Source organism: Pollachius pollachius (genome assembly GCF_949987615.1).
Source record: "Pollachius pollachius genome assembly, chromosome: 17".
NCBI classification, from domain to species: Eukaryota; Metazoa; Chordata; class Actinopteri; order Gadiformes; family Gadidae; genus Pollachius; species Pollachius pollachius.
Window position 1 is genome coordinate 21129606 of NC_136950.1, and position 22358 is coordinate 21151963.

General features: G+C 44.8%; 4 protein-coding genes across 4 annotated transcripts in view; all 4 read left to right on the forward strand.

Moving 5' to 3' along the window:
* col15a1a (collagen, type XV, alpha 1a) overlaps nt 1-11171 on the forward strand; it is a gene marked incomplete at its 5' end in the record, with an annotated part of 38826 nt that extends 27655 nt beyond the window's left edge. The window contains 10 exons of the mRNA XM_079755044.1: nt 462-487; nt 596-679; nt 1604-1748; nt 2525-2589; nt 4567-4695; nt 5557-5604; nt 6523-6585; nt 7711-7908; nt 8500-8615; nt 9047-11171. Coding sequence (XP_079611170.1) covers nt 462-487; nt 596-679; nt 1604-1748; nt 2525-2589; nt 4567-4695; nt 5557-5604; nt 6523-6585; nt 7711-7908; nt 8500-8615; nt 9047-9245 — 1073 coding nt within the window. The 3' untranslated portion in view covers nt 9246-11171. The remainder of the gene's footprint in view (nt 1-461; nt 488-595; nt 680-1603; nt 1749-2524; nt 2590-4566; nt 4696-5556; nt 5605-6522; nt 6586-7710; nt 7909-8499; nt 8616-9046) is intronic.
* Nucleotides 11172-12565: 1394 nt separating this feature from the next.
* Nucleotides 12566-13719, forward strand: LOC307088965 (apolipoprotein D-like; the record flags this gene model as incomplete). The annotated part of the gene is made up of 4 exons (XM_079755045.1): nt 12566-12676; nt 12805-12935; nt 13098-13198; nt 13397-13719. The coding sequence occupies 4 exons, from the start codon at nt 12566-12568 to the stop codon at nt 13717-13719; spliced, it is 666 nt and encodes a 221-aa protein (XP_079611171.1).
* Nucleotides 13720-16665: 2946 nt separating this feature from the next.
* On the forward strand, nt 16666-17851 carry LOC307088966 (apolipoprotein D-like; the record flags this gene model as incomplete). Its single annotated transcript, XM_079755046.1, has 4 exons — nt 16666-16776; nt 16909-17039; nt 17230-17330; nt 17529-17851. 4 exons carry the CDS (start codon nt 16666-16668, stop codon nt 17849-17851), a joined length of 666 nt encoding a protein of 221 aa, XP_079611172.1.
* A 2891-nt stretch (nt 17852-20742) lies between these two features.
* On the forward strand, nt 20743-22117 carry LOC307088544 (apolipoprotein D-like; the record flags this gene model as incomplete). Its single annotated transcript, XM_079754475.1, has 4 exons — nt 20743-20853; nt 20965-21095; nt 21342-21433; nt 21861-22117. 4 exons carry the CDS (start codon nt 20743-20745, stop codon nt 22115-22117), a joined length of 591 nt encoding a protein of 196 aa, XP_079610601.1.
* Between the last annotated feature and the right edge of the window lie 241 nt (nt 22118-22358).

Here is a 22358-nt window from a genome sequence, read left to right on the forward strand (position 1 = left end):
CGGGTTGAGTGCAGTTCAAAGCATATCATTGTATAGTGTAATTCTACTCGAAGGAATGAGGTTAGGTATGTGTAACATGTTCTGATAATGGAAGACAAAATAAGCATCATTATTTGACATTCATTAAACTACTAAATACACAACACCAAAAAATCCATACATCACAACAATCGGGATGGGTTTAACATCTTAAAACAATCACATCACATGACAAGCTAATTTGTACACACAGATGTCTGCCATTCATATAAATAATCTATTATTAACCTAGATTAAGTAAGGCAAACTCATCCTCTGTTTGAGGAACCTACTGCACAGCTAACACTGAACTGTTAAAAACACAACATAAAACAACAATAGGCTAATTGTCTTGGAGGCTTGTATCGTTAAATGATGTGTTTCATATAGATCCCACTAGCTTTGTGAGTAACCTTTGTGTTTCCTCTGTGATCCCCCCACAGATTCATTTTATCCCGGAAGAGGCGGGGTAAGTCATGATCTGTTCAGCCAATCGGTGCCCTCCCTTCTGATCGCCGCTACGTGTGTGTGTGTGTGTGTGTGTAAATATATAAAAATGTGTGTGTCTGTGTTCCAGGTGGGTAGCCGTGGCGACCAGGGCATTAAAGGAGAGAAGGGAGCGCCTGGGTACTCGGGTATCCCTGGGAGACAAGGAGCAATGGTACGTTCTGTTTCCGTGGAAACCCAATCCATTAAAAAATAAATATAGACATGTATGTGTGCAGTGAATAGGATAGATGTTTGAAGCATGAAGCATGAAGGAATGAACGCATTAAGAATGTCACTTCCCCGGTGGGGCAGAATAAAATAAACACTCACTCACTCACACTACCTATAGTTAATATATACAGTCCCTCCAGAAAAATGTGGCGTTTTTTTGTGATTGTTGCGGCCAAAAATCCTTGATTATGCGGCACGTTTTCTTAAAAAATGTGATGAAATATGCGGCATATTTATGCAATTTTATGCGATGATATTGCGGGAACTTGCAAAAATTACGGGAACTTGCGAAAAAATGCGGGAACTTGCAGAAAATGCAGCTTTTCGATGACGTTCACATCGCGTAATTACGTCACTTCATAACGTTCCAATGGCAACAGGGGGAAATGGCTGCTCTTGTGTGAAGTAAATGCAACATTTTTCAACTTTCTGCTAAGATATATGTGACTTTTTTGCAACGAAAATGCGGGGATTATGAAATCATGCAAGCCCCGCATATTTTGCGCGGGAATCGGCAATTTATGCAGTGAAAGTGCGGCACATTTGAAAAAATGCGGCCCCTGCATGAATATGCAGACTTTGTCTGATTATATGTTGAATTATGCGATCGCATAATCGCGTTTTTCTGGAGGGACTGTATATAGTATAGTAATAATATAGGAAACTGTGTGTGTGTGTGTGTGTGTGTGTGTGTGTGTGTGTGTGTGTGTGTGTGTGTGTGTGTGTGTGTGTGTGTGTGTGTGTGTTCACTCCCCTGGTGGGACAGAATAAAACGTCTCCAACCATGTTCACACACTCGTCTCCATCTCCGGCCACGTTCCCTACGGTTCGCCCGGTTCCTCTCTAACCCCAGCTCTTGTTTCAGGGGCCTCCGGGCCAGTCTGTGCACGGCCCCCCAGGTCGTCCGGGGGTCCCCGGCTCCCCCGGCGTCCCGGGCTACGGTAGACCCGGTTCTGTTGGCCCGCCCGGCCCCCCTGGCCTGCCCGGACCCCCCTCACGATACGGCTCAGGTAGACCCTCCACGACCTGCCCCATAGGATCAGACCGGCCCCTCGGCCCCTATTGGTTCCTCCTGTGTTCCCCCCCTCTTGATGTCGTGCCACCAGGTGTGAGTGTGATTAGCCAACGCAAGCCGTTGCAAAAACTGCCCCCCCCCCGAGCCCGAGTGACATCTAAAGTGGGCGTGTCCACCTGGATGTGTGCTGGATAGATCAGTCCACCGGCCCACCCAGTGGACTGGGGCAAACACTGCTCATCTATCCGTCACACATCTAGGTGGACACGCCCGCTTGTGATGTCACAAAAAACAAAGCAAACGGCAGATTTTTTTTAAAAGGCTTGTCATGGCTTATCACACTCACACCTGGTGGCATGATGTCACCCCTTAAATCGCTTCTCAGGGCGCTCAAGACCAAAATATACTTCATCGGCTTGCACGTTAAGCACAGCTCTCCAAAGAAATCTCCCTAAACAGCGCACGAGGGGCGACCTGATTGGCCCGTATGCTCCCCCGCGGGTTAACGGTGGGGGTTAACTGGGCAACAGAGAGCAGACAGAGCGGACGGAGGGTGGATCGGTTTGAGAGCTTTGGGAATGTTTTCATTCTGTACGACACGTCGTACGGTGAACCAAAGAACACACAGAGCCATGATCTAGGGTGGACCCCCACCACACACGCGGTTATGGGGGCTTTGACCTGATCACTTGACCTGATCAGCGTTGTGATGTTACTCCATGAGTGACTGCGTGTCGAGTCTTAAGGATGTTTTCTGTTTGGTTCTGACAGCTGTGACCGTCTCTGGCCCCCCAGGCCCCCCGGGGCCCTCGGGGCCGGCTGGGACCTCAGGAGCTGTAAGTCAGCCCCTCCCTGTCTCCCTCTCACTCCCTGTCTCTCTCTCTTGCTCCCTGTCTCTCTCGCTCTCTCTCTCTCTTGCTCCCTGTCTCTCTCGCTCCCTGTCTCTCTCTCGCTCTCTCTCTCTCTCTTGCTACCTGTCTCTCTCTTGCTCCCTGTCTCTCTCTCGCTCTCTCTCTCTCTCTTGCTACCTGTCTCTCTCTCGCTCCCTGTCTCTCTCGCTCTCTCTCTCTCTTGCTACCTGTCCCTCTCTCGCTCCCTGTCTCTCTGTCGCTCCGTCTCTCTGTCGCTCTCTCTCTCTCTTGCTACCTGTCTCTCTCTTGCTCCCTGTCTCTCTCTTGCTCCCTGTCTCTCTCTTGCTCTCTCTCTCGCTACCTGTCTCTCTCTTCTCCCTGTCTCTCTCTCGCTCCCTGTCTCGCTCTCTCTCTGTCTTGCTACCTGTCTCTCTCTCGCTCCCTGTCTCTCTCTCGCTCCCTGTCTCTCTCTCGCTCTCTCTCTCTCTTGCTACCTGTCTCTCTCTCGCTCCCTGTCTCTCTCTCGCTCCCTGTCTCTCTGTCGCTCTCTCTCTCTCTTGCTACCTGTCTCTCTCTTGCTCCCTGTCTCTCTCTTGCTCCCTGTCTCTCTCTTGCTCTCTCTCTTGCTACCTGTCTCTCTCTTCTCCCTGTCTCTCTCTCGCTCCCTGTCTCACTCTCTCTCTGTCTTGCTACCTGTCTCTCTCTCGCTCCCTGTCTCTCTCTCGCTCCCTGTCTCTCTCTCGCTCCGTTGTGATTCGTTTCCTTGGTCTCCATCTTTGATTCATTTTTACAGAAGGCTCGTGCTGTGTCTGAAATCGCTCACTTACGTAAGTGCACTTACATTGAGTGCTCTTCATTATCCCTATAGTACACTTATAGGCGCAGTGCTCCCATTTCTACAGTACACTGTCAAAACAGCCTTCGCACACCTACCGGAGTTTGCAGTTTGACGGTTCTTCTTCGGTGGTATTTTTTTTTTCTGCTGGATCATTTCTGTTAGTCGCCTGTATTAGCGATCTAGCAGTATTCACGTTATCGTTCTTGATTCCAACTGATTACAGAATTAACAACATAAAAACACTGGTCGGATACACCCTAAAACATTGTAGTTAACTACTAACCAAATATGTGTTATTTTACTTACATTTGTAGAGCACGTCGGTCTCAAATGTTACAATGTCGTCCATTTTCCGATTTGAAATTCCCGCCCCCTCCGCCTCGTAGACAAGATGGCGGCCGTTGAGGGTGGAAAGTGTCCATCGGTCCACACTCAAGTTTTAGATCGTTTTGAGTGCGCCACCGAGGTACTTCCAGGGCACTGCGTTTTGGCACACTCCGTTTTTGCGCAAAGTGCACTCAAAAAAGTAAGTAAGTATAGAACTGCGCGATTTCAGACACAGCATCGGTCTTTGTCCATCGACCTCTTTGGAATGTTCTAGTTGCATGGTTACCAGTTGTCTTGGGAACGACACAATAATGGTAACGGTTAACTTGAGTAGAAATCGCAAAACATAAATTTATGTTTACCCGATAACCCTTCGGAAATGCGATTATTAACACAACACAAACTTTTGGAAACATAATCAGCGATGAAAATGAAAACAAACACAAAGCCAAACCTAACTTCGGCAATCTTAAACATAGACACAATTTTCAAACTAACGTAAAAATGCATAAACATGAACCCAAACATTACGTTTTACCAGGACACTCTTCGACTCTTACATTCAATTTTCCGATTTTTCAATTTCTATATGATTTATATTTCTTAACTACAGTGACAGTCTCAAAGGGCTGTAACCCTGACCCTAGCCCCCCAGAGGGCAAGAAAATAAGGCAGTGGGGGATTCCTCCCATCAGGGATCATTTCCACCTTATTGAGTCGATGTTCTCCTCCTGTTCTCATGTTCTTGCCCTCCTCCCCTGTTCTCCTCCTCCTCCCCTGCTCTCCTCCTCCTCCAGCTGAAGAGCTTCTCCACGCGGGAGGCCATGATGCAGCACACAGTGAGGGACGTGGAGGGAACGCTGGCCTTCGTCTCGGCCACCGGAACGCTCTTCCTCAAGGTCTCCCAGGGCTGGAAGGAGGTCCAGGTGAACACTGCGGACTAGCCTTAGATATTATATAATATGAGATATGATATGAGATATGATATAATATGAGATATGTTGAGATATGATATGATATGAGATATGATATAATATGAGATATGATATGATATAAGCTATGATACGAGATATGATATGATATAAGCTATGATATGATACGAGATATGAGGTGAGATGATGTTAGATACGGTATGGGATATGATAAGAGGTGAGATGATGTGAGATATGATATGAGATATACAGTAATATGATATGAGGTGAGATGAGATGATGTGAGATATGATATAAGCAAAAATATGATGAGATATGAGGGGAGATTATGTGAGATATGATTTAAGATATGGTATGATATGAGATATGATGTGAGATGTTGTGAGATGTGATATGATATCAGAAAGGATATTATATATGATACGATGTGAGATATGATATATACAATCTGATGTGATCTGATGGGATCATTTTATATAATTTGAGATATAATATGATATACAAAAAGATATGATATATGATTTGATATATGAGATATGATATATGGCGGGAGATATAGTTTACAATATCAAATCATACATAATCAGAAAAAATGTCCTGAGCTACCGTACCTAAAGATTAAAGAACATCACAGTAAAAGCACAGAGTATACTGATTAACATACTGTAGTCAAATAGCATCCCTATCAATACCGCTGATGTTAGCACCGGTTAACAGGGAGATATGACCACTGCACCACTGCACGTTAGCAGTGCAGCGGTGTTACGGGCAGCGGTGATACGTACAATGGTGATACGTACAGCGGTGATAGATGCAGCGGTGATACGTTTACCGTTCTGTTTTCCCTCCTCACAGCTGGGGGGCATGGTCTACCTCGCCAGTAACATCATCCCCCAGGACGAGGTAACGCCACTCTCTCATAACGCTTCAAACAAGGGTTATCATTGATACACACTCTCTCATAACGCTTCATACACAGGTTATCATCGATACACACTCTCTCCTAACGCTTCATACACGGGTTATCATCGATAAACACTCTAATAGCGCTTCATACACGGGTAATCATTGATACACACTCTCTCCTAACGCTTCATACACGGGTTATCATCGATACACACTCTCATAACGCTTCATACACGGGTTATCATCGATACACACTCTCATAACGCTTCATACACGGGCTATCATCGATACACTCCTACTGAAGCTTCATACACGGGTTATCATCGATACACACTCTCTCCTAACGCTTCATACACTGGTTATCATCGATACACACTCTCTCATAGCGCTTCATACCCTGGTTATCATCGATACACACTCTCTCATAACACTTCATACACTGGTTGTCATCGATACACACTCTCTCATAATGCTTCATACACTGGTTATCATTGATACACACTCTCTCCTGACGCTTCATACACGGGTTATCATCGATACACACTCTCTCCTGACGCTTCATACAAGGGTTATCATTGATACACACTCTCTGCTAACGCTTCATACACTGGTTATCATCGATACACACTTTCTCATAATGCTTCATACACGGGTTATCATCGATACACACTCTCATAGCGATTCATACACGGGTTATCATCGATACACACTCTCTCCTAACGCTTCATACACGGGTTATCATTGATACACACTCTCATAGCGCTTCATACAAGGGTTATCATTGATACACACTCTCTCCTAACGCTTCATACACGGGTTATCATTGATACACACTCTCTCCTAACGCTTCATACACGGGTTATCATCGATACACACTCCACCTGTTGATTGACTGTGTGTCCCGTTCTTCCCTAGCCCCGCCCGCCGTTCCAGACCAGAGGAGACACCATGGAGCGAGTACGCTCCATCTCACAGAGGGTAGGTCCCACCGGCGCCCGGTACCAACATTAATGAAGGAACTGAGTCATACAGAGTAGTTTGTATGTCCTAAAGGTGACATATTATACCACCAGGTGTGTGTGTGTGATTAGCCGTTACCAGCCATTTGGAAAATCTGCCTCTTCTGACATCACAAGTGGGCACTTAGATTTGTGCTGGATAGATCAGTCTACCAGCCTACCCAGTGGACTGTAGCAAACGTTGCTCATCTATCCCTCATATATCTCGGTGGACACGCCCACTTGTGATGTCACTATGGCACAGGGAAGGAATGATTAATTATTTATTTAATTATTATAGGAATTAATTAATCCCACCCACACCTGGTGGCATGATATGAGCCCTTTAATGAATGAATGATTTGAATTGTACAAAGTTGTTTGTATTTCTTAATGAAGTATTGATGGAGTAAAGGGGGGTACTATCTCTATTAAATATGGCAGTTGTAAAATAAAGGCGCTAAACTAATCCTTCTGGGGCATATTTAAAGTGGGTAAAAGAGTAAAAGTATACATTTGTTTGTGTTTAAGGGTTTAAGAGACAGTTAAACTGATTAAAAGGTAGGAATTGATTTGATGAACGATATAAGAGATGATTAATTTGATTAAAGCTAGGAATTTATTTGACTAAGGGTATAAGAGATGATTACATTGATTTAAGGAAGAAATTGTTTTGTTTAGCTATCAACTCAGTTTAAATGCCTCGTCAAAACCCATCTCTTCTCGTTGGCTTTTGACACTTAGGAAGACATTGACATTTTAACTTATTTTTGAATCTTTTTATCTTATCTTTTTATCTTGTTGTTTATTATGTTCTCCTGTTTTCTTGTCTTTTATTTGTGATGTCTTTAACTTATTACTCTGTAAGGCTATTTGGTCAACGGCGGTTGTTTTAAAGGGCTTAACAGATAAAGGGGGATTGGATTAAAGATAGTTAAGTGTAAGGTCAAACGCGACACACCAGTAGGATTAAGGTCCGACCGTCAAAGCAACGCATCTTCAACACGCCAACCACCAAAACCAGTCAGTCTAGCCACTCCCTCCGAGGGTTAGACTCCGCCCATACAGTGACCCCCCCCCCCCCCCCCCCCCTCTCCCCGTCCAGCTGACCCTGGTGGCGCTGAACCAGCCCCACTCGGGGGACATGATGGGCGTGGACGCGGCCGACCGCATGTGCTTCGAGCAGGCCAAGGCCATGGGGCTGCCGCCGCACTACCGCGCCTTCCTGTCGTCCGGGCGCCAGGACCTGCTCCACGTGGTCCACCCGCTGTCCCGCCACGCCACGCCCGTCACCAACCTCCGGGTAGGACGCCCCCAAGGGTTCTCATGGGACGGTTCTGGACACACACTCGTAATGTATAGAGAAACACGCACGTAGGTTTGAAGGCACGCGCTCAAGCTCACGCGCACGCTCGCACGTGCGCATATAAACACACACACACACACACATATACACACACATATACACACATATACACACACATATACGCACATATACACACACACACATACAAACACACACGCACACAACACACACACACACACACACATATACACACACATATACACACATATACACACACATATACACACACATATTCACACATATACACACACACATACAAACACACATGCACACAACACACACACACACACACACACACTAGGCCCCAGTACACACCTCGCCCTCGTGTCATGTGACATGATGGGAGGTCATGTGATGTAAGCTGATTTTATGATTTGAGTTGACATGTGACGGGCAAAATTTGACGTCATGTGATGTCAGGGTGTTTATGTCATGCATTGGAATGTTGTGTAGCGTCATGTGATGAAATTGTGTGTCATGTCCTGGAATGTCACGTGACATCGTGTGTGTGTGTGTGTGTGTCTCCAGGGTGATGTGATGTTCAGGAACTGGCACGCGGTGTTCAGTGGCGACGGAGCTCCGATCGACGCCAGGATACCCATCTACTCCTTCGACGGACGGGACGTCCTCGCCGACCCTTTCTGGTGCGTTGTGTTGTTGTTTGTTGTCGTGTGTGTAGGTGTGTGTGTGTGTGTGTGACTGTGTCTGTGTTCGTGCATGCATTAAAACCTATGCGTGTGTTTGTCTGTACATGTTTAAGTCCCTGTGTGTGTTTCTGTATGCGTGCATCTCTGTGTTTATGTAAAAAACGTTCGTCCCAAGTTTGCGTGTCCTCGTACATGCATACATGCGTGTGCGTGTGTGTGTGTGTGTGTGTGTGTGTGTGTGTGTGTGTGTGTGTGTGTGTGTGTGCGTGCTCGTCCCTGCATGCGTTTACCAGCAGTGGTATAGCGACACCTTTGAGTGGGTAGTGTCTAAGTCTGCACCCCCAGACCTCACCAACATCTGCGCCCTGTCCTCCGTCTTCACCCTACATCTCATCAACGCCCCCCCTCCCTCCTCTGCCCCCCCCCAGGCCTCAGAAGAGTGTGTGGCACGGTTCGGCCACCAGGGGTCTGCGGGTGCAGGACAAGCACTGCGAGGCGTGGCGAGCCGACCACATGTCCGTCACGGGCCTGTCGTCCAACCTGTTGTCAGGGCGACTGCTGGGCCAACAGACGCGAAGCTGCTCCAACCAGTACATCGTCCTCTGCATCGAGACGCACAAGACATAAGCCACGCCCCCCATCTCCGCCCAGACCTTTCTGACTCCGCCCCCTCTCACCTAGTACTATCTGAATCTTCCCGCTCCGCCCTGGGCCTTTCTGGCTCCGCCTCCTCTCACCTGGACCTTTCTGACTCCACCCCCTTTCCCCTGGACCTTTCTGACTCCGCCTCCTTTCACCTGGACCTTTCTGACTCCGCCCTTTTTCCCCCAGAACTATGTGAGTCCGCCCTCCTCCACCTGGACCTCTCTGACTCCGCCCCCTCCCATCTAGACCTCTCTGACTCCGCCCCCTCCCATCTAGACCTCTCTGACTCCGCCCCCTCCCATCTAGACCTCTCTGACTCTAACCCCCTCCCATCTAGACCTCTCTGACTCCGCCCCCTCCCATCTAGACCTCTCTGACTCCGCCCCCCCCATCTAGACCTCTCTGACTCCAACCCCCTCCCATCTAGACCTCTCTGACTCTAACCCCCTCCCATCTAGACCTCTCTGACTCCGCCCCCTCCCATCTAGACCTCTCTGACTCCGCCCCCCCCATCTAGACCTCTCTGACTCCGCTCCCTCCCATCTAGACCCTTCTGACTCCGCCCCCTCCCATCTAGACCTCTCTGACTCCGCCCCCTCCCATCTAGACCTCTCTGTCTCCGCCCCCTCCCATCTATGTGTATGGGGTCTAATCCAGTGCGCAATTAAATCAGGAGCTCACTTCGAGTCGCCTCATATGCAAAAGATACCATGAGATTGGTGTTTTATGCGATCTAGTAATTAGATTTAACATTTTTACTTATAAAAGTAAAAGTTTGAAGATTCTCGAGAAGGTTCCTGGATGTACGAATAACCGATTCACCAACGACTCCCAACCCTGAGCAAACATCTGCCAATCCCCCCGCGTTCCCCGGAACGCTGATATTCAGGGCGAGATGGACTGGGATAAATCGATACGTGTGGAAAGGATTCTCAGACCTAAAAATGGCGGGACTCCAACCACTGGTTGATTCCCACCCACCCAAACCTCGCTCTGCGAGACCCGCCCTGTGCAGTCCCACCGGGAGGGCGTTCATGTGCCTTTTGTGTGTGTGTGCCATGAGACCAAACACTTTGAGAATATGCTCCTACCATTCATGACACCCGAGTCCAGTGTAGCTGGCCGCCTCTGTATTCTTTGTAGCTCCTGGATGTTCTATTTTTCAAACAGTTTCAAGCCTTCTTACCCGCAGTGGGACAAACAGCAATGACAGCCAAAACCAATGGATCCATAAGTGCATGAAGAAGTGTGTTCGTCCACAAAGCAAAACATGGGCTGGTTTGGAATGGCGGATGATTTTTTACGTTTGTCATTTTTACGTTAGGTTTAATAAACAAGCTACACAAATCATGAGGAATTATTAACATCACAGTGCCCCCTGTCTGTGGAAGGTGCACTCACAATTCCAACATTTACCACCTAATTTTGATGCACTGTATTTTATCTGTTTCTGTACTTTTTTCTTTTTTACAAATCTTTTTTTTCTAATGTTTTTTGTCCTTTTCTACTTCTAGTGATCTCGACCCTCAAGTACGTTTAACTATGTGGGATATTTTATTTAAGATTAAAGATTTATTTATGCCAAGACCACAATTAATGTTTAACCAGATTGATGACATCCACAATGTAATTTATCGTTTGTAACTGTTTGTTTTTTCATATCTTTTGTGAAATTTTGTCAAATTGATCTTTTGCGTTCTGCCTCTTAACTGCAATTGTTTTATGTAAAACATTCCTAGAAGAATCACAAAATCCAAAGGGAACCTTCAGAGCCATCAAATGTTATTTCACCCCAGCAATACCAAAGAACAAAGTATGACAATATTTACCTTTAAGGCAGAAGTATAAGAGCACATGTTTTTGTACAAAAATTGGTGCTTCATCAAGTAAAGTTGTTGTTTTTTGTAACCTGTTGTGTTGTGTATGTCTTTTCTCGTGAATGCAGGCCATATGCAATGGACAATTTTACTTACGTGCGTTTGAATATTATTATGACTGCACATAATCACAACGATTAACGCATTATTCAATTCAAGAAACTTAAGTACTTCCCATCAAAAGGCAAAGAAATTGCTGTTGCCATCCATTGTGTGTGTGTGTGTGTATGTGTGTGTGTGTGTGTTTGTGTGAGAGAGAGTGAGCAGTTGTGTGTCCATGGGCGTGTCTCCATAAGTTATTGTCCAAAACGTCTCATTTTACAGGTCACAGAAATAAAAGGAACCTCTGGCATAAACCAAAACACAAAGTAGCCTTCCTAACCCTGTCTCTAAGCCCAGATTAACGGGAAAGGGTTCGAGGGATTCCAACAACCAACACACAACGCGTTGGGGAACTCAGCTTGAACAGGTGAGCTGGTTCATCCTTTCAGAGACCACGTTATGAGTCTGGTGATTTAGAACAATAGTTCATAACCTCAGCTCTTCTCGAACTGTCTATGGCAAAAAAGATTAGATTTTTTGCATGTGCGCGTGCCTTATGCACAGTTCTCACTGTTATTCACTGGGTACATTGGCTTCTTTTCTCACTTATTTCCTGCAAAAATATATATTATTCAACCCCCGTTATATAATATAACGGGAGGTTAACCCCCGTTTACCCACTGTTTGAACATCTGGACTCTGAAGCGATAACTGCATATTAAGATAAAATATATATATTTTTATAATTTATAGAGAAAGGGACAACAGAAGGCAATGTAGGGATTCAAACCACAAAATCAATCTAATCAAATAAGTGAAACTTAATGAAACTTCTGTTTCCTGTCTGTGAAAGGTTGATCCTTAGATCATATTTGACCACTCTTCCCTGTGAGGTTTATAATGACGTTTGTTATTCTGGATGCTTAGCACTGGAGGGGCTGTGGGTGGGAACACCCAGCCCTGTTCCATTTTAATGAAGAAATGAAAACCCTTAACGCCAGGGATCACTTTCCTCAAGCCTAATGCCCACTTTTCATAATAACAAATAACTCTTTAGGTGCATAGTTCGAAAGATAATCGATTAAAATGTGATTGGGAAAAATGTATATAAACTGTAACAATACGTTGCAGATTTAGGAAAAACCGTATTTTGATCTACATTGTAATCGTGGAATTGACTCGGACCGATCCACTCCCAGCAGCTCAGTCAAAGTGCTCCCTGGCTGTGGGAGGTGCACTCACAGGACTGAGTGGTCAGATCGTCATTTTCCGTGAACCAAAAGTCACCAGTGGTTTCACTATGTTAGGGATGAACGTCATGTCAGACTGCTGGGGAATAAAAGCGTGGCCTGATGGTGTGTTCTCCCGCTCTCTGAAGGAAGCATGACTCCCTGCCTCGTCCTCCTGCTGGCGCTGCCTCTGGTGGCCTCTCAGTACTTGGGGTCTGGGCGCTGCCCCTCTCCCCATGTGAAGGCCAACTTCAGCATGGACCAGGTGACATGCCGCGCGCGTGTGTGTGTGTGTGTGTGTGTGTGTGTGTACTGTATATATACATATGTATGTATGTATGTATGTATGTATGTATGTATGTATGTATGTTTATATATGTATATATACTGTAGTTCCTAGGGCGGTGGTACCCGATAATGAAGATACCGTCGATGAGTTCAGAAGACTCAGGGCATAGGTGCAGCTCAAGTAACTTGGTCCGACAGATGGACCACTCTGTGCTGCTCACCACGACCCCCCATACGTGAGTCTCTCTCTCTATCTCTCTCCCTCGCTCCCTCTCTCTCTCTCTCTCTCTCTCTCTCTCTCTGTCTCATGTAGAATTGTGTATCCACTGCATATGTGTGAAAATGAGTCCCCTGACTTGCAAGTTGGTCTTTATTTATTTTACCTCTCACTAAACCAGCAAATCGATGATAAGAATGGAGTGTTTGCTCTACGAAGGCAGGGAGGAGGCGGCAAAGATGGAGCTCCACATGAAAACGGAGTCTGAATTCTTGAATGCATGTATGGTGATGTACACACAAATATTCCATCCTCTCAGAAGTAATGCTTCTCATTGATCTGTCTGTCTGTATATCTTCAACATTCACGTATTCTGTATTTACTTTGAAAGTGCTAATAAAGCTAGATCCTCCTCCTCTTCTTCTTCCTCTTCCTCCTCCTCCTCCTCCTCCTCCTCCTCCTCCTCCTCCTCCTCCTCAGTGATGCCCACCTGTGAGATCTGGTTGTTGGAGACGGACTACACCAATATGGCCGTGCTCTACAGCTGCACGGACATCTTGGACATGGTCTACATTGAGATGGCTTGGATCATCTCCCGCGAGCGCACCCTGCCCAGCCGGATGGTGGGCGACGCCCTGGACCTGTTGGAGAGCCAGGGCGTCGACGTCAGCCTAATGACCGCGGCGGACCAGACCGACTGCGACCCACCGTCGGAGTCGTCGGAGTCGTCGGAGGAGATGGAGGCGACGACTCCGAGAGCACCTCATCGCTTCGATCGGTCGCTTAATTATTTATGGAACTGATGCTTGAATATATATATATATATATATATGAGAGAGAGATTTCAAATAAATGATTATGAACTAATTATTTTGAGTTGTTTTTTTTTATGTTATTTTTGTCATATAATTGTATGCTAGGTGGACACACACACACACACACACCACCAGTTTAGCAGATTAACTACTGATTAAGATTATTCAGATAACCTCCCTCCGCACAGGAGAAGGCAGATTGTCAAACGGCTTGTGATGGCTTAACAAGCTCACACCTGCTGGTGAAATAGGGCTCCTTTAATAATCTCTTTGGCCTCCAACTAGCTTCTGGCTTCGGCCCCAAGGCAATGAAAGAGACTCATGATAAGCCTGGAGATGATCAACCTCACCCCCTACACCAACAATCGGGGTTCTTGTGCTCTTGCAATACACTATTTTTTTTTTGTTGAGAAAATGCATGCCCCGCTGTCTCCTCTTCAAAGTGCCCTATGGCCAAACTATCTCAAAATCGGTGCCTTGACGACAGACAAATACTTTGATACGATTTAAAGGTCTATAGTTTTCTTTTGCGTTTTTGTCATTGAGGTTTGGTTATACTTTCAACTGGATCATCTAATAATATGATGTTAATCCTAATCAAGGATGAAGACGATTTCGTCATAAACATCTCATATTATCTTTCTGCGCGCTTGCGGGGCCCACAAGTCTTGCAGTTGGTGCCCTTCAAACAGCCACTGCACACACGCATATATTAATATCACAGTGCCCCCTGGCTGTGGGAGGTGCACTCACAATTCCAACATTCACCACCTAATTTTGATGCACTGTATTTTATGTTTCTGTACTTTTTTTCAAACCTTTTTTTTCTAGTATTTTTTGTCCTTTTCTACTTCTAGTGATCTCGACCCTCAAGTATGATTAACTATGTGGGATATTTAAGATTAAAGATTTATTTATGCCAAGACCACAATTAATGTTGAACCAGATTGATGACATCCACAATGTAATATATCGTTTCTGTGTGTTTTTTCATATTTTTTTGGAAATTTTGTCAAATTGATCTTTTGCGTTCTGCCTCTTTACTGCAATTGTTTTATGTAAAACATTCCTAGAAGAATCACAAAATCCAAAGGGAACCTTCAGAGCCATCAAATGTTATTTAACCCCAGCAATACCAAAGAACAAAGTATGACAATTATTACCTTTAAGACCGTTGTTGTTTTTTGTAACCTGTTGTGTTGTGTATGTCTTTTCTCGTGAATGTAGCCCATATGCAATGGACAATTTTACTTACGTACGTTTAAATATTATTATGAGTGCACATTATCACAACGATTAACACATTATTCAATTCAAGAAACTTAAGTCCTTCCCATCAAAGGGCAAAGAAATTGCTGTTGCCATCCATTGTGTGTGTGTGTGTGTGTGTGAGAGTGTGTGTGTGTGTGTGCGCGCGCATGCGTGTGTGTGTGTGTGTGTGTGTGTGTGTGTGTGTGTGTGTGTGAGAGAGAGTGAGCAGTTGTGTGTCCATGGGCGTGTCTTCATAAGTTATTGTCCAAAACGTCTCATTTTACAGTTCATATTAATAAAAGGAACCTCTGGCATAAACCAAAACACAAATTAGCCTTCCTAACCCTGTCTCTAACCCCAGATTAACGGGAAAGGGTTCGAGGGATTCCAACAACCAACACACAACGCGTTGGGGAACTCAGCTGAAACAGGTGAGCTGGTTCATCCTTTCAGAGACCACGTTATGAGTCTGGTGATTTAGAACAATAGTTCATAACCTCAGCTCTTCTCAAACCTCAGCTGCTTTACTCACATATTTTCTGCAAAATATATATTATTTAACCCCCGGTAATTTGATTAGATTGTTTTTGTGGTTTGAATCCCTACATTGCCTACTGTTGTCCCTTTCTCAATAAATTGTAAAGAAATATAATTTTTATATTAAAATGCAGTTATCGCTTCAGAGTCCAGATGTTCAAACAACGAAACTAAATGCAACTTCTGTTTCTTGGCTGTAAATGGTTGATCCTTAGATCATATTTGACAACTCTTCCCTGTGAAGTTTATAATGACGTTTAAACTTGTGATGTTATTCTGGATGCCTGGCAGGTGAGGGGCTGTGGCTGGGAACACCCAGTCCGATCCACGGAAAACAAATCTATATTTATTTTTCTTTCAAATGTTTAGTTCTCCTTTGAGTGTTTTGTCCCGAAGGTCAGCAATACTGTGTTCCATTTTAATGAAGAAATGAAAACCCTTAACACCAGGGACGGATCACTTTCCCTCAGGCCTAATGCCCACTTTTCATAATAACAATAACTCCTTAGGTGCATATTTCTAAAGATAATCAATTAAGTATTTATGTAGGAAATTAGTTTTAAACTGTTATTTAAACTTTTTAAACTGTAACAATATGTCGCAGATTTAGGTCAAACCTTATTTTGATCGACATTGTCATCGTGAACCATAATCGAATGTAGGCGAAGTCACCAGTGGTTTCATTATGTTAGGAATGTACATCAGGTCAAATTTGCTGGGGAACAAAAGCAGTGAAAACGATCCGGTTTGCTATCTGCCCTGGTGTCGCATAGCAAGATTACCATCTTAGTGACCTTGGACTTTCATATTTGTGTCTAACGTACACATTTTAAAACTGTTTGAGTCAATTGACAAAGCAAGACTCTCTCCTTTCAAACATCTTTTTCTGGATAGGACGTTTGGCTCCCAGTCGGAAGGTTTTGGGTCTGAACCTCGATGTCCCCCTAAGTCCTACACCCGCTCGTTAAGGGCCCATGTCATTAAGGAGCAACGTACCACCACAAACAGTGACGTTTGCGCACAGACAGATAAAGCTGCAGTTCACTGTATGTTGTTCCGGGTGATAGTGAGGACAGACTGCTAACCAGTGAAGTAAGGGGACTACGTGTGGCCTGATGGTGTGTTCTCCCGCTCTCTGAAGGAAGCATGACTCCCTGCCTCGTCCTCCTGCTGGCGCTGCCTCTGGTGGCCTCTCAGTACTTGGGGTCTGGGCGCTGCCCCTCTCCCCATGTGAAGGCCAACTTCAGCATGGACCAGGTGACATGCCGCGCGCGTGTGTGTGTGTGTGTGTGTGTGTGTGTGTGTGTGTGTGTGTACTGTATATATACATATGTATGTATGTATGTATGTATGTATGTATGTATGTTTATATATGTATATATACTGTAGTTCCTAGGGCGGTGGTACCCGATAATGAAGATACCGTCGATGAGTTCAGAAGACTCAGGGCATAGGTGCAGCTCAAGTAACTTGGTCCGACAGATGGACCACTCTGTGCTGCTCACCACGACCCCCCATACGTGAGTCTCTCTCTCTCTCTCTCTCCCTCGCTCCCTCTCTCTCTCTCTCTCTCTCTCTCTCTCTCTCTCTCTCTCTCTCTCTCTCTCTCTCTCTGTCTCATGTAGAATTGTGTATCCACTGCATATGTGTGAAAATGAGTCCCCTGACTTGCAAGTTGGTCTTTATTTATTTTACCTCTCACTAAACCAGCAAATCGATGATAAGAATGGAGTGTTTGCTCTACGAAGGCAGGGAGGAGGCGGCAAAGATGGAGCTCCACATGAAAACGGAGTCTGAATTCTTGAATGCATGTATGGTGATGTACACACAAATATTCCATCCTCTCAGAAGTAATGCTTCTCATTGATCTGTCTGTCTGTATATCTTCAACATTCACGTATTCTGTATTTACTTTGAAAGTGCTAATAAAGCTAGATCCTCCTCCTCTTCTTCTTCCTCTTCCTCCTCCTCCTCCCCCTCCTCCTCCTCCTCCTCCTCCTCCTCCTCAGTGATGCCCACCTGTGAGATCTGGTTGTTGGAGACGGACTACACCAATATGGCCGTGCTCTACAGCTGCACGGACATCTTGGACATGGTCTACATTGAGATGGCTTGGATCATCTCCCGCGAGCGCACCCTGCCCAGCCGGATGGTGGGCGACGCCCTGGACCTGTTGGAGAGCCAGGGCGTCGACGTCAGCCTAATGACCGCGGCGGACCAGACCGACTGCGACCCACCGTCGGAGTCGTCGGAGTCGTCGGAGGAGATGGAGGAGACGACTCCGAGACCACCTCATCGCTTCGATCGGTCGCTTAATTATTTATGGAACTGATGCTTGAATATATATATATATATATGAGAGAGAGATTTCAAATAAATGATTATGAACTAATTATTTTGAGTTGTTTTTTTTTATGTTATTTTTGTCATATAATTGTATGCTAGGTGGACACACACACACACACCACCAGTTTAGCAGATTAACTACTGATTAAGATTATTCAGATAACCTCCCTCCGCACAGGAGAAGGCAGATTGTCAAACGGCTTGTGATGGCTTAACAAGCTCACACCTGCTGGTGAAATAGGGCTCCTTTAATAATCTCTTTGGCCTCCAACTAGCTTCTGGCCTCGGCCCCAAGGCAATGAAAGAGACTCATGATAAGCCTGGAGATGATCAACCTCACCCCCTACACCAACAATCGGGGTTCTTGTGCTCTTGCAATACACTATTTTTTTTTTGTTGAGAAAATGCATGCCCCGCTGTCTCCTCTTCAAAGTGCCCTATGGCCAAACTATCTCAAAATCGGTGCCTTGACGACAGACAAATACTTTGATACGATTTAAAGGTCTATAGTTTTCTTTTGCGTTTTTGTCATTGAGGTTTGGTTATACTTTCAACTGGATCATCTAATAATATGATGTTAATCCTAATCAAGGATGAAGACGATTTCGTCATAAACATCTCATATTATCTTTCTGCGCGCTTGCGGGGCCCACAAGTCTTGCAGTTGGTGCCCTTCAAACAGCCACTGCACACACGCATATATTAATATCACAGTGCCCCCTGGCTGTGGGAGGTGCACTCACAATTCCAACATTCACCACCTAATTTTGATGCACTGTATTTTATGTTTCTGTACTTTTTTTCAAACCTTTTTTTTCTAGTATTTTTTGTCCTTTTCTACTTCTAGTGATCTCGACCCTCAAGTACGATTAACTATGTGGGATATTTAAGATTAAAGATTTATTTATGCCAAGACCACAATTAATGTTGAACCAGATTGATGACATCCACAATGTAATATATCGTTTCTGTGTGTTTTTTCATATTTTTTTAGAAATTTTGTCAAATTGATCTTTTGCGTTCTGCCTCTTTACTGCAATTGTTTTATGTAAAACATTCCTAGAAGAATCACAAAATCCAAAGGGAACCTTCAGAGCCATCAAATGTTATTTAACCCCAGCAATACCAAAGAACAAAGTATGACAATTATTACCTTTAAGACCGTTGTTGTTTTTTGTAACCTGTTGTGTTGTGTATGTCTTTTCTCGTGAATGTAGCCCATATGCAATGGACAATTTTACTTACGTACGTTTAAATATTATTATGAGTGCACATTATCACAACGATTAACACATTATTCAATTCAAGAAACTTAAGTCCTTCCCATCAAAAGGCAAAGAAATTGCTGTTGCCATCCATTGTGTGTGTGTGTGTGTGTGTGTGAGAGTGTGTGTGTGTGTGTGCGCGCGCACGCGTGTGTGTGTGTGTGTGTGTGTGTGTGTGTGTGTGTGTGTGAGAGAGAGTGAGCAGTTGTGTGTCCATGGGCGTGTCTTCATAAGTTATTGTCCAAAACGTCTCATTTTACAGTTCATATTAATAAAAGGAACCTCTGGCATAAACCAAAACACAAATTAGCCTTCCTAACCCTGTCTCTAACCCCAGATTAACGGGAAAGGGTTCGAGGGATTCCAACAACCAACACACAACGCGTTGGGGAACTCAGCTGAAACAGGTGAGCTGGTTCATCCTTTCAGAGACCACGTTATGAGTCTGGTGATTTAGAAAAATAGTTCATAACCTCAGCTCTTCTCAAACCTCAGCTGCTTTACTCACATATTTTCTGCAAAATATATATTATTTAACCCCCGGTAATTTGATTAGATTGTTTTTGTGGTTTGAATCCCTACATTGCCTACTGTTGTCCCTTTCTCAATAAATTGTAAAGAAATATAATTTTTATATTAAAATGCAGTTATCGCTTCAGAGTCCAGATGTTCAAACAACGAAACTAAATGCAACTTCTGTTTCTTGGCTGTAAATGGTTGATCCTTAGATCATATTTGACAACTCTTCCCTGTGAAGTTTATAATGACGTTTAAACTTGTGATGTTATTCTGGATGCCTGGCAGGTGAGGGGCTGTGGCTGGGAACACCCAGTCCGATCCACGGAAAACAAATCTATATTTATTTTTCTTTCAAATGTTTAGTTCTCCTTTGAGTGTTTTGTCCCGAAGGTCAGCAATACTGTGTTCCATTTTAATGAAGAAATGAAAACCCTTAACACCAGGGACGGATCACTTTCCCTCAGGCCTAATGCCCACTTTTCATAATAACAATAACTCCTTAGGTGCATATTTCTAAAGATAATCAATTAAGTATTTATGTAGGAAATTAGTTTTAAACTGTTATTTAAACTTTTTAAACTGTAACAATATGTCGCAGATTTAGGTCAAACCTTATTTTGATCGGCATTGTCATCGTGAACCATAATCGAATGTAGGCGAAGTCACCAGTGGTTTCATTATGTTAGGAATGTACATCAGGTCAAATTTGCTGGGGAACAAAAGCAGTGAAAACGATCCGGTTTGCTATCTGCCCTGGTGTCGCATAGCAAGATTACCATCTTAGTGACCTTGGACTTTCATATTTGTGTCTAACGTACACATTTTAAAACTGTTTGAGTCAATTGACAAAGCAAGACTCTCTCCTTTCAAACATCTTTTTCTGGATAGGACGTTTGTCATTAAGTTGCTCCTTAATGGCCCATGTCATTAAGGAGCAACGTACCACCACAAACAGTGACGTTTGCGCACAGACAGATAAAGCTTCAGTTCACTGTATGTTGTTCCGGGTGATAGTGAGGACAGACTGCTAACCAGTGAAGTAAGGGGACTACGTGTGGCCTGATGGTGTGTTCTCCCGCTCTCTGAAGGAAGCATGACTCCCTGCCTCGTCCTCCTGCTGGCGCTGCCTCTGGTGGCCTCTCAGTACTTGGGGTCTGGGCGCTGCCCCTCTCCCCATGTGAAGGCCAACTTCAGCATGGACCAGGTGACATGCCGCGTGTGTGTGTGTGTGTGTGTGTGAACTGTATATATACATATGTATGTATGTACTGTACATATATATATATGTATGTTTATGTTTGTATATATACTGTAGTTCCTAGGACGGTGGTACCCGATAATGAAGATACCGCCGAGGAATTCAGAGACCTCAGGGCATAGGTGCAGCTCAAGTAACTTTGTCCGGCAGATGGACCACTCTGTGCTGCTCACCATAACCCCCCATCCGTGAGTCTCTCTCTCTCTCGCTCGCTCTCCCTCTCTCTCTCTCTCTCGCTCGCTCTCCCTCTCTCTCTCTCTATCTCTCTCTCTTTCTCTCTCCCTCTCTCTCTCTCTCTCTCTCTCTCTCTCTCTCTCTCTCTCTCTCTCTCTCTCTCTCTCTCATGTACAATTGTGTATCCACTGCATATGTGTGAAAATGAGTCCCCTGACTTGCAAGTTGGTCTTTATTTATTTTACCTCTCACTAAACCAGCAAATGGACGGAGGGTTTGCTCTACGAAGGCAGGGAGGAGGCAGCCAAGATGGAGCTCCACGTGAAAACGGAGTCTGAATCCTTGAATGCATGTATGGTGATGTATACACATATATTCCATCCTCTCAGAAGTAATTGATCTGTCTGTCTGTATATCTTCAACATTGACTCATAGATTTGTATTCTGTATTTATTTTGAAAGTGCTAATAAAGCTAACTAGCATCTTCTCATTCGTTCCTGGTGCTAACTAGCATCTTCTCATCCATTCATTGTGCTAACTAGCATCTTCTTATCTGTTTCTTGTGCTAACTAGCATCTTCCCATCCGTTCCTTGTGCTAACTAGCGTCTTCTCATCCGTTCCTTGTGCTAACTAGCATCTTCTCACCCATCGCCTTTCATAAATACTGCTCTCTGGCATCTCCGACCCTGCCTCATCTATTAATCTTCTCTCCTGCCCCCCTCCTCCTCCTCCTCCTCCTCCCTCTCCTCCTCCTCCTCCTCCTCCTCACTTCCTCAGCGATGCACACCACGGAGATCTGGTTGTTGGAGACAGACTACACCAATATGGCCGTGCTCTACACCTGCAAGGACATCTTGGACATGGTCTACATTGAGATGGCTTGGATCATCTCCCGCGAGCGCACCCTGCCCAGCCGGATGGTGGGCGACGCCCTGGACCTGTTGGAGAGCCAGGGCGTCGACGTCAGCCTAATGACCGCGGCGGACCAGACCGACTGCGACCCACCGGTGGCGCAGGAGACGACTCCGAGTTAACCTCATCGCTCTGATCGGTCCCTTAAATCTTTAGGGAACTGATGCTTGAATATATATATATATATACATATATATATATACACAGGGTGCGATTTGTGAAAAAACCAGAGGGGGGGATAATTTTGAGAAACATTTTAAAATGTTTAAAAATGAAGACGGACCCTGTGTATTTTGGTTGTTAATTATTACGATGTAATGGTGAAAATACTTTGGGTGGGGGGGATAATTTTTATCCCCACCG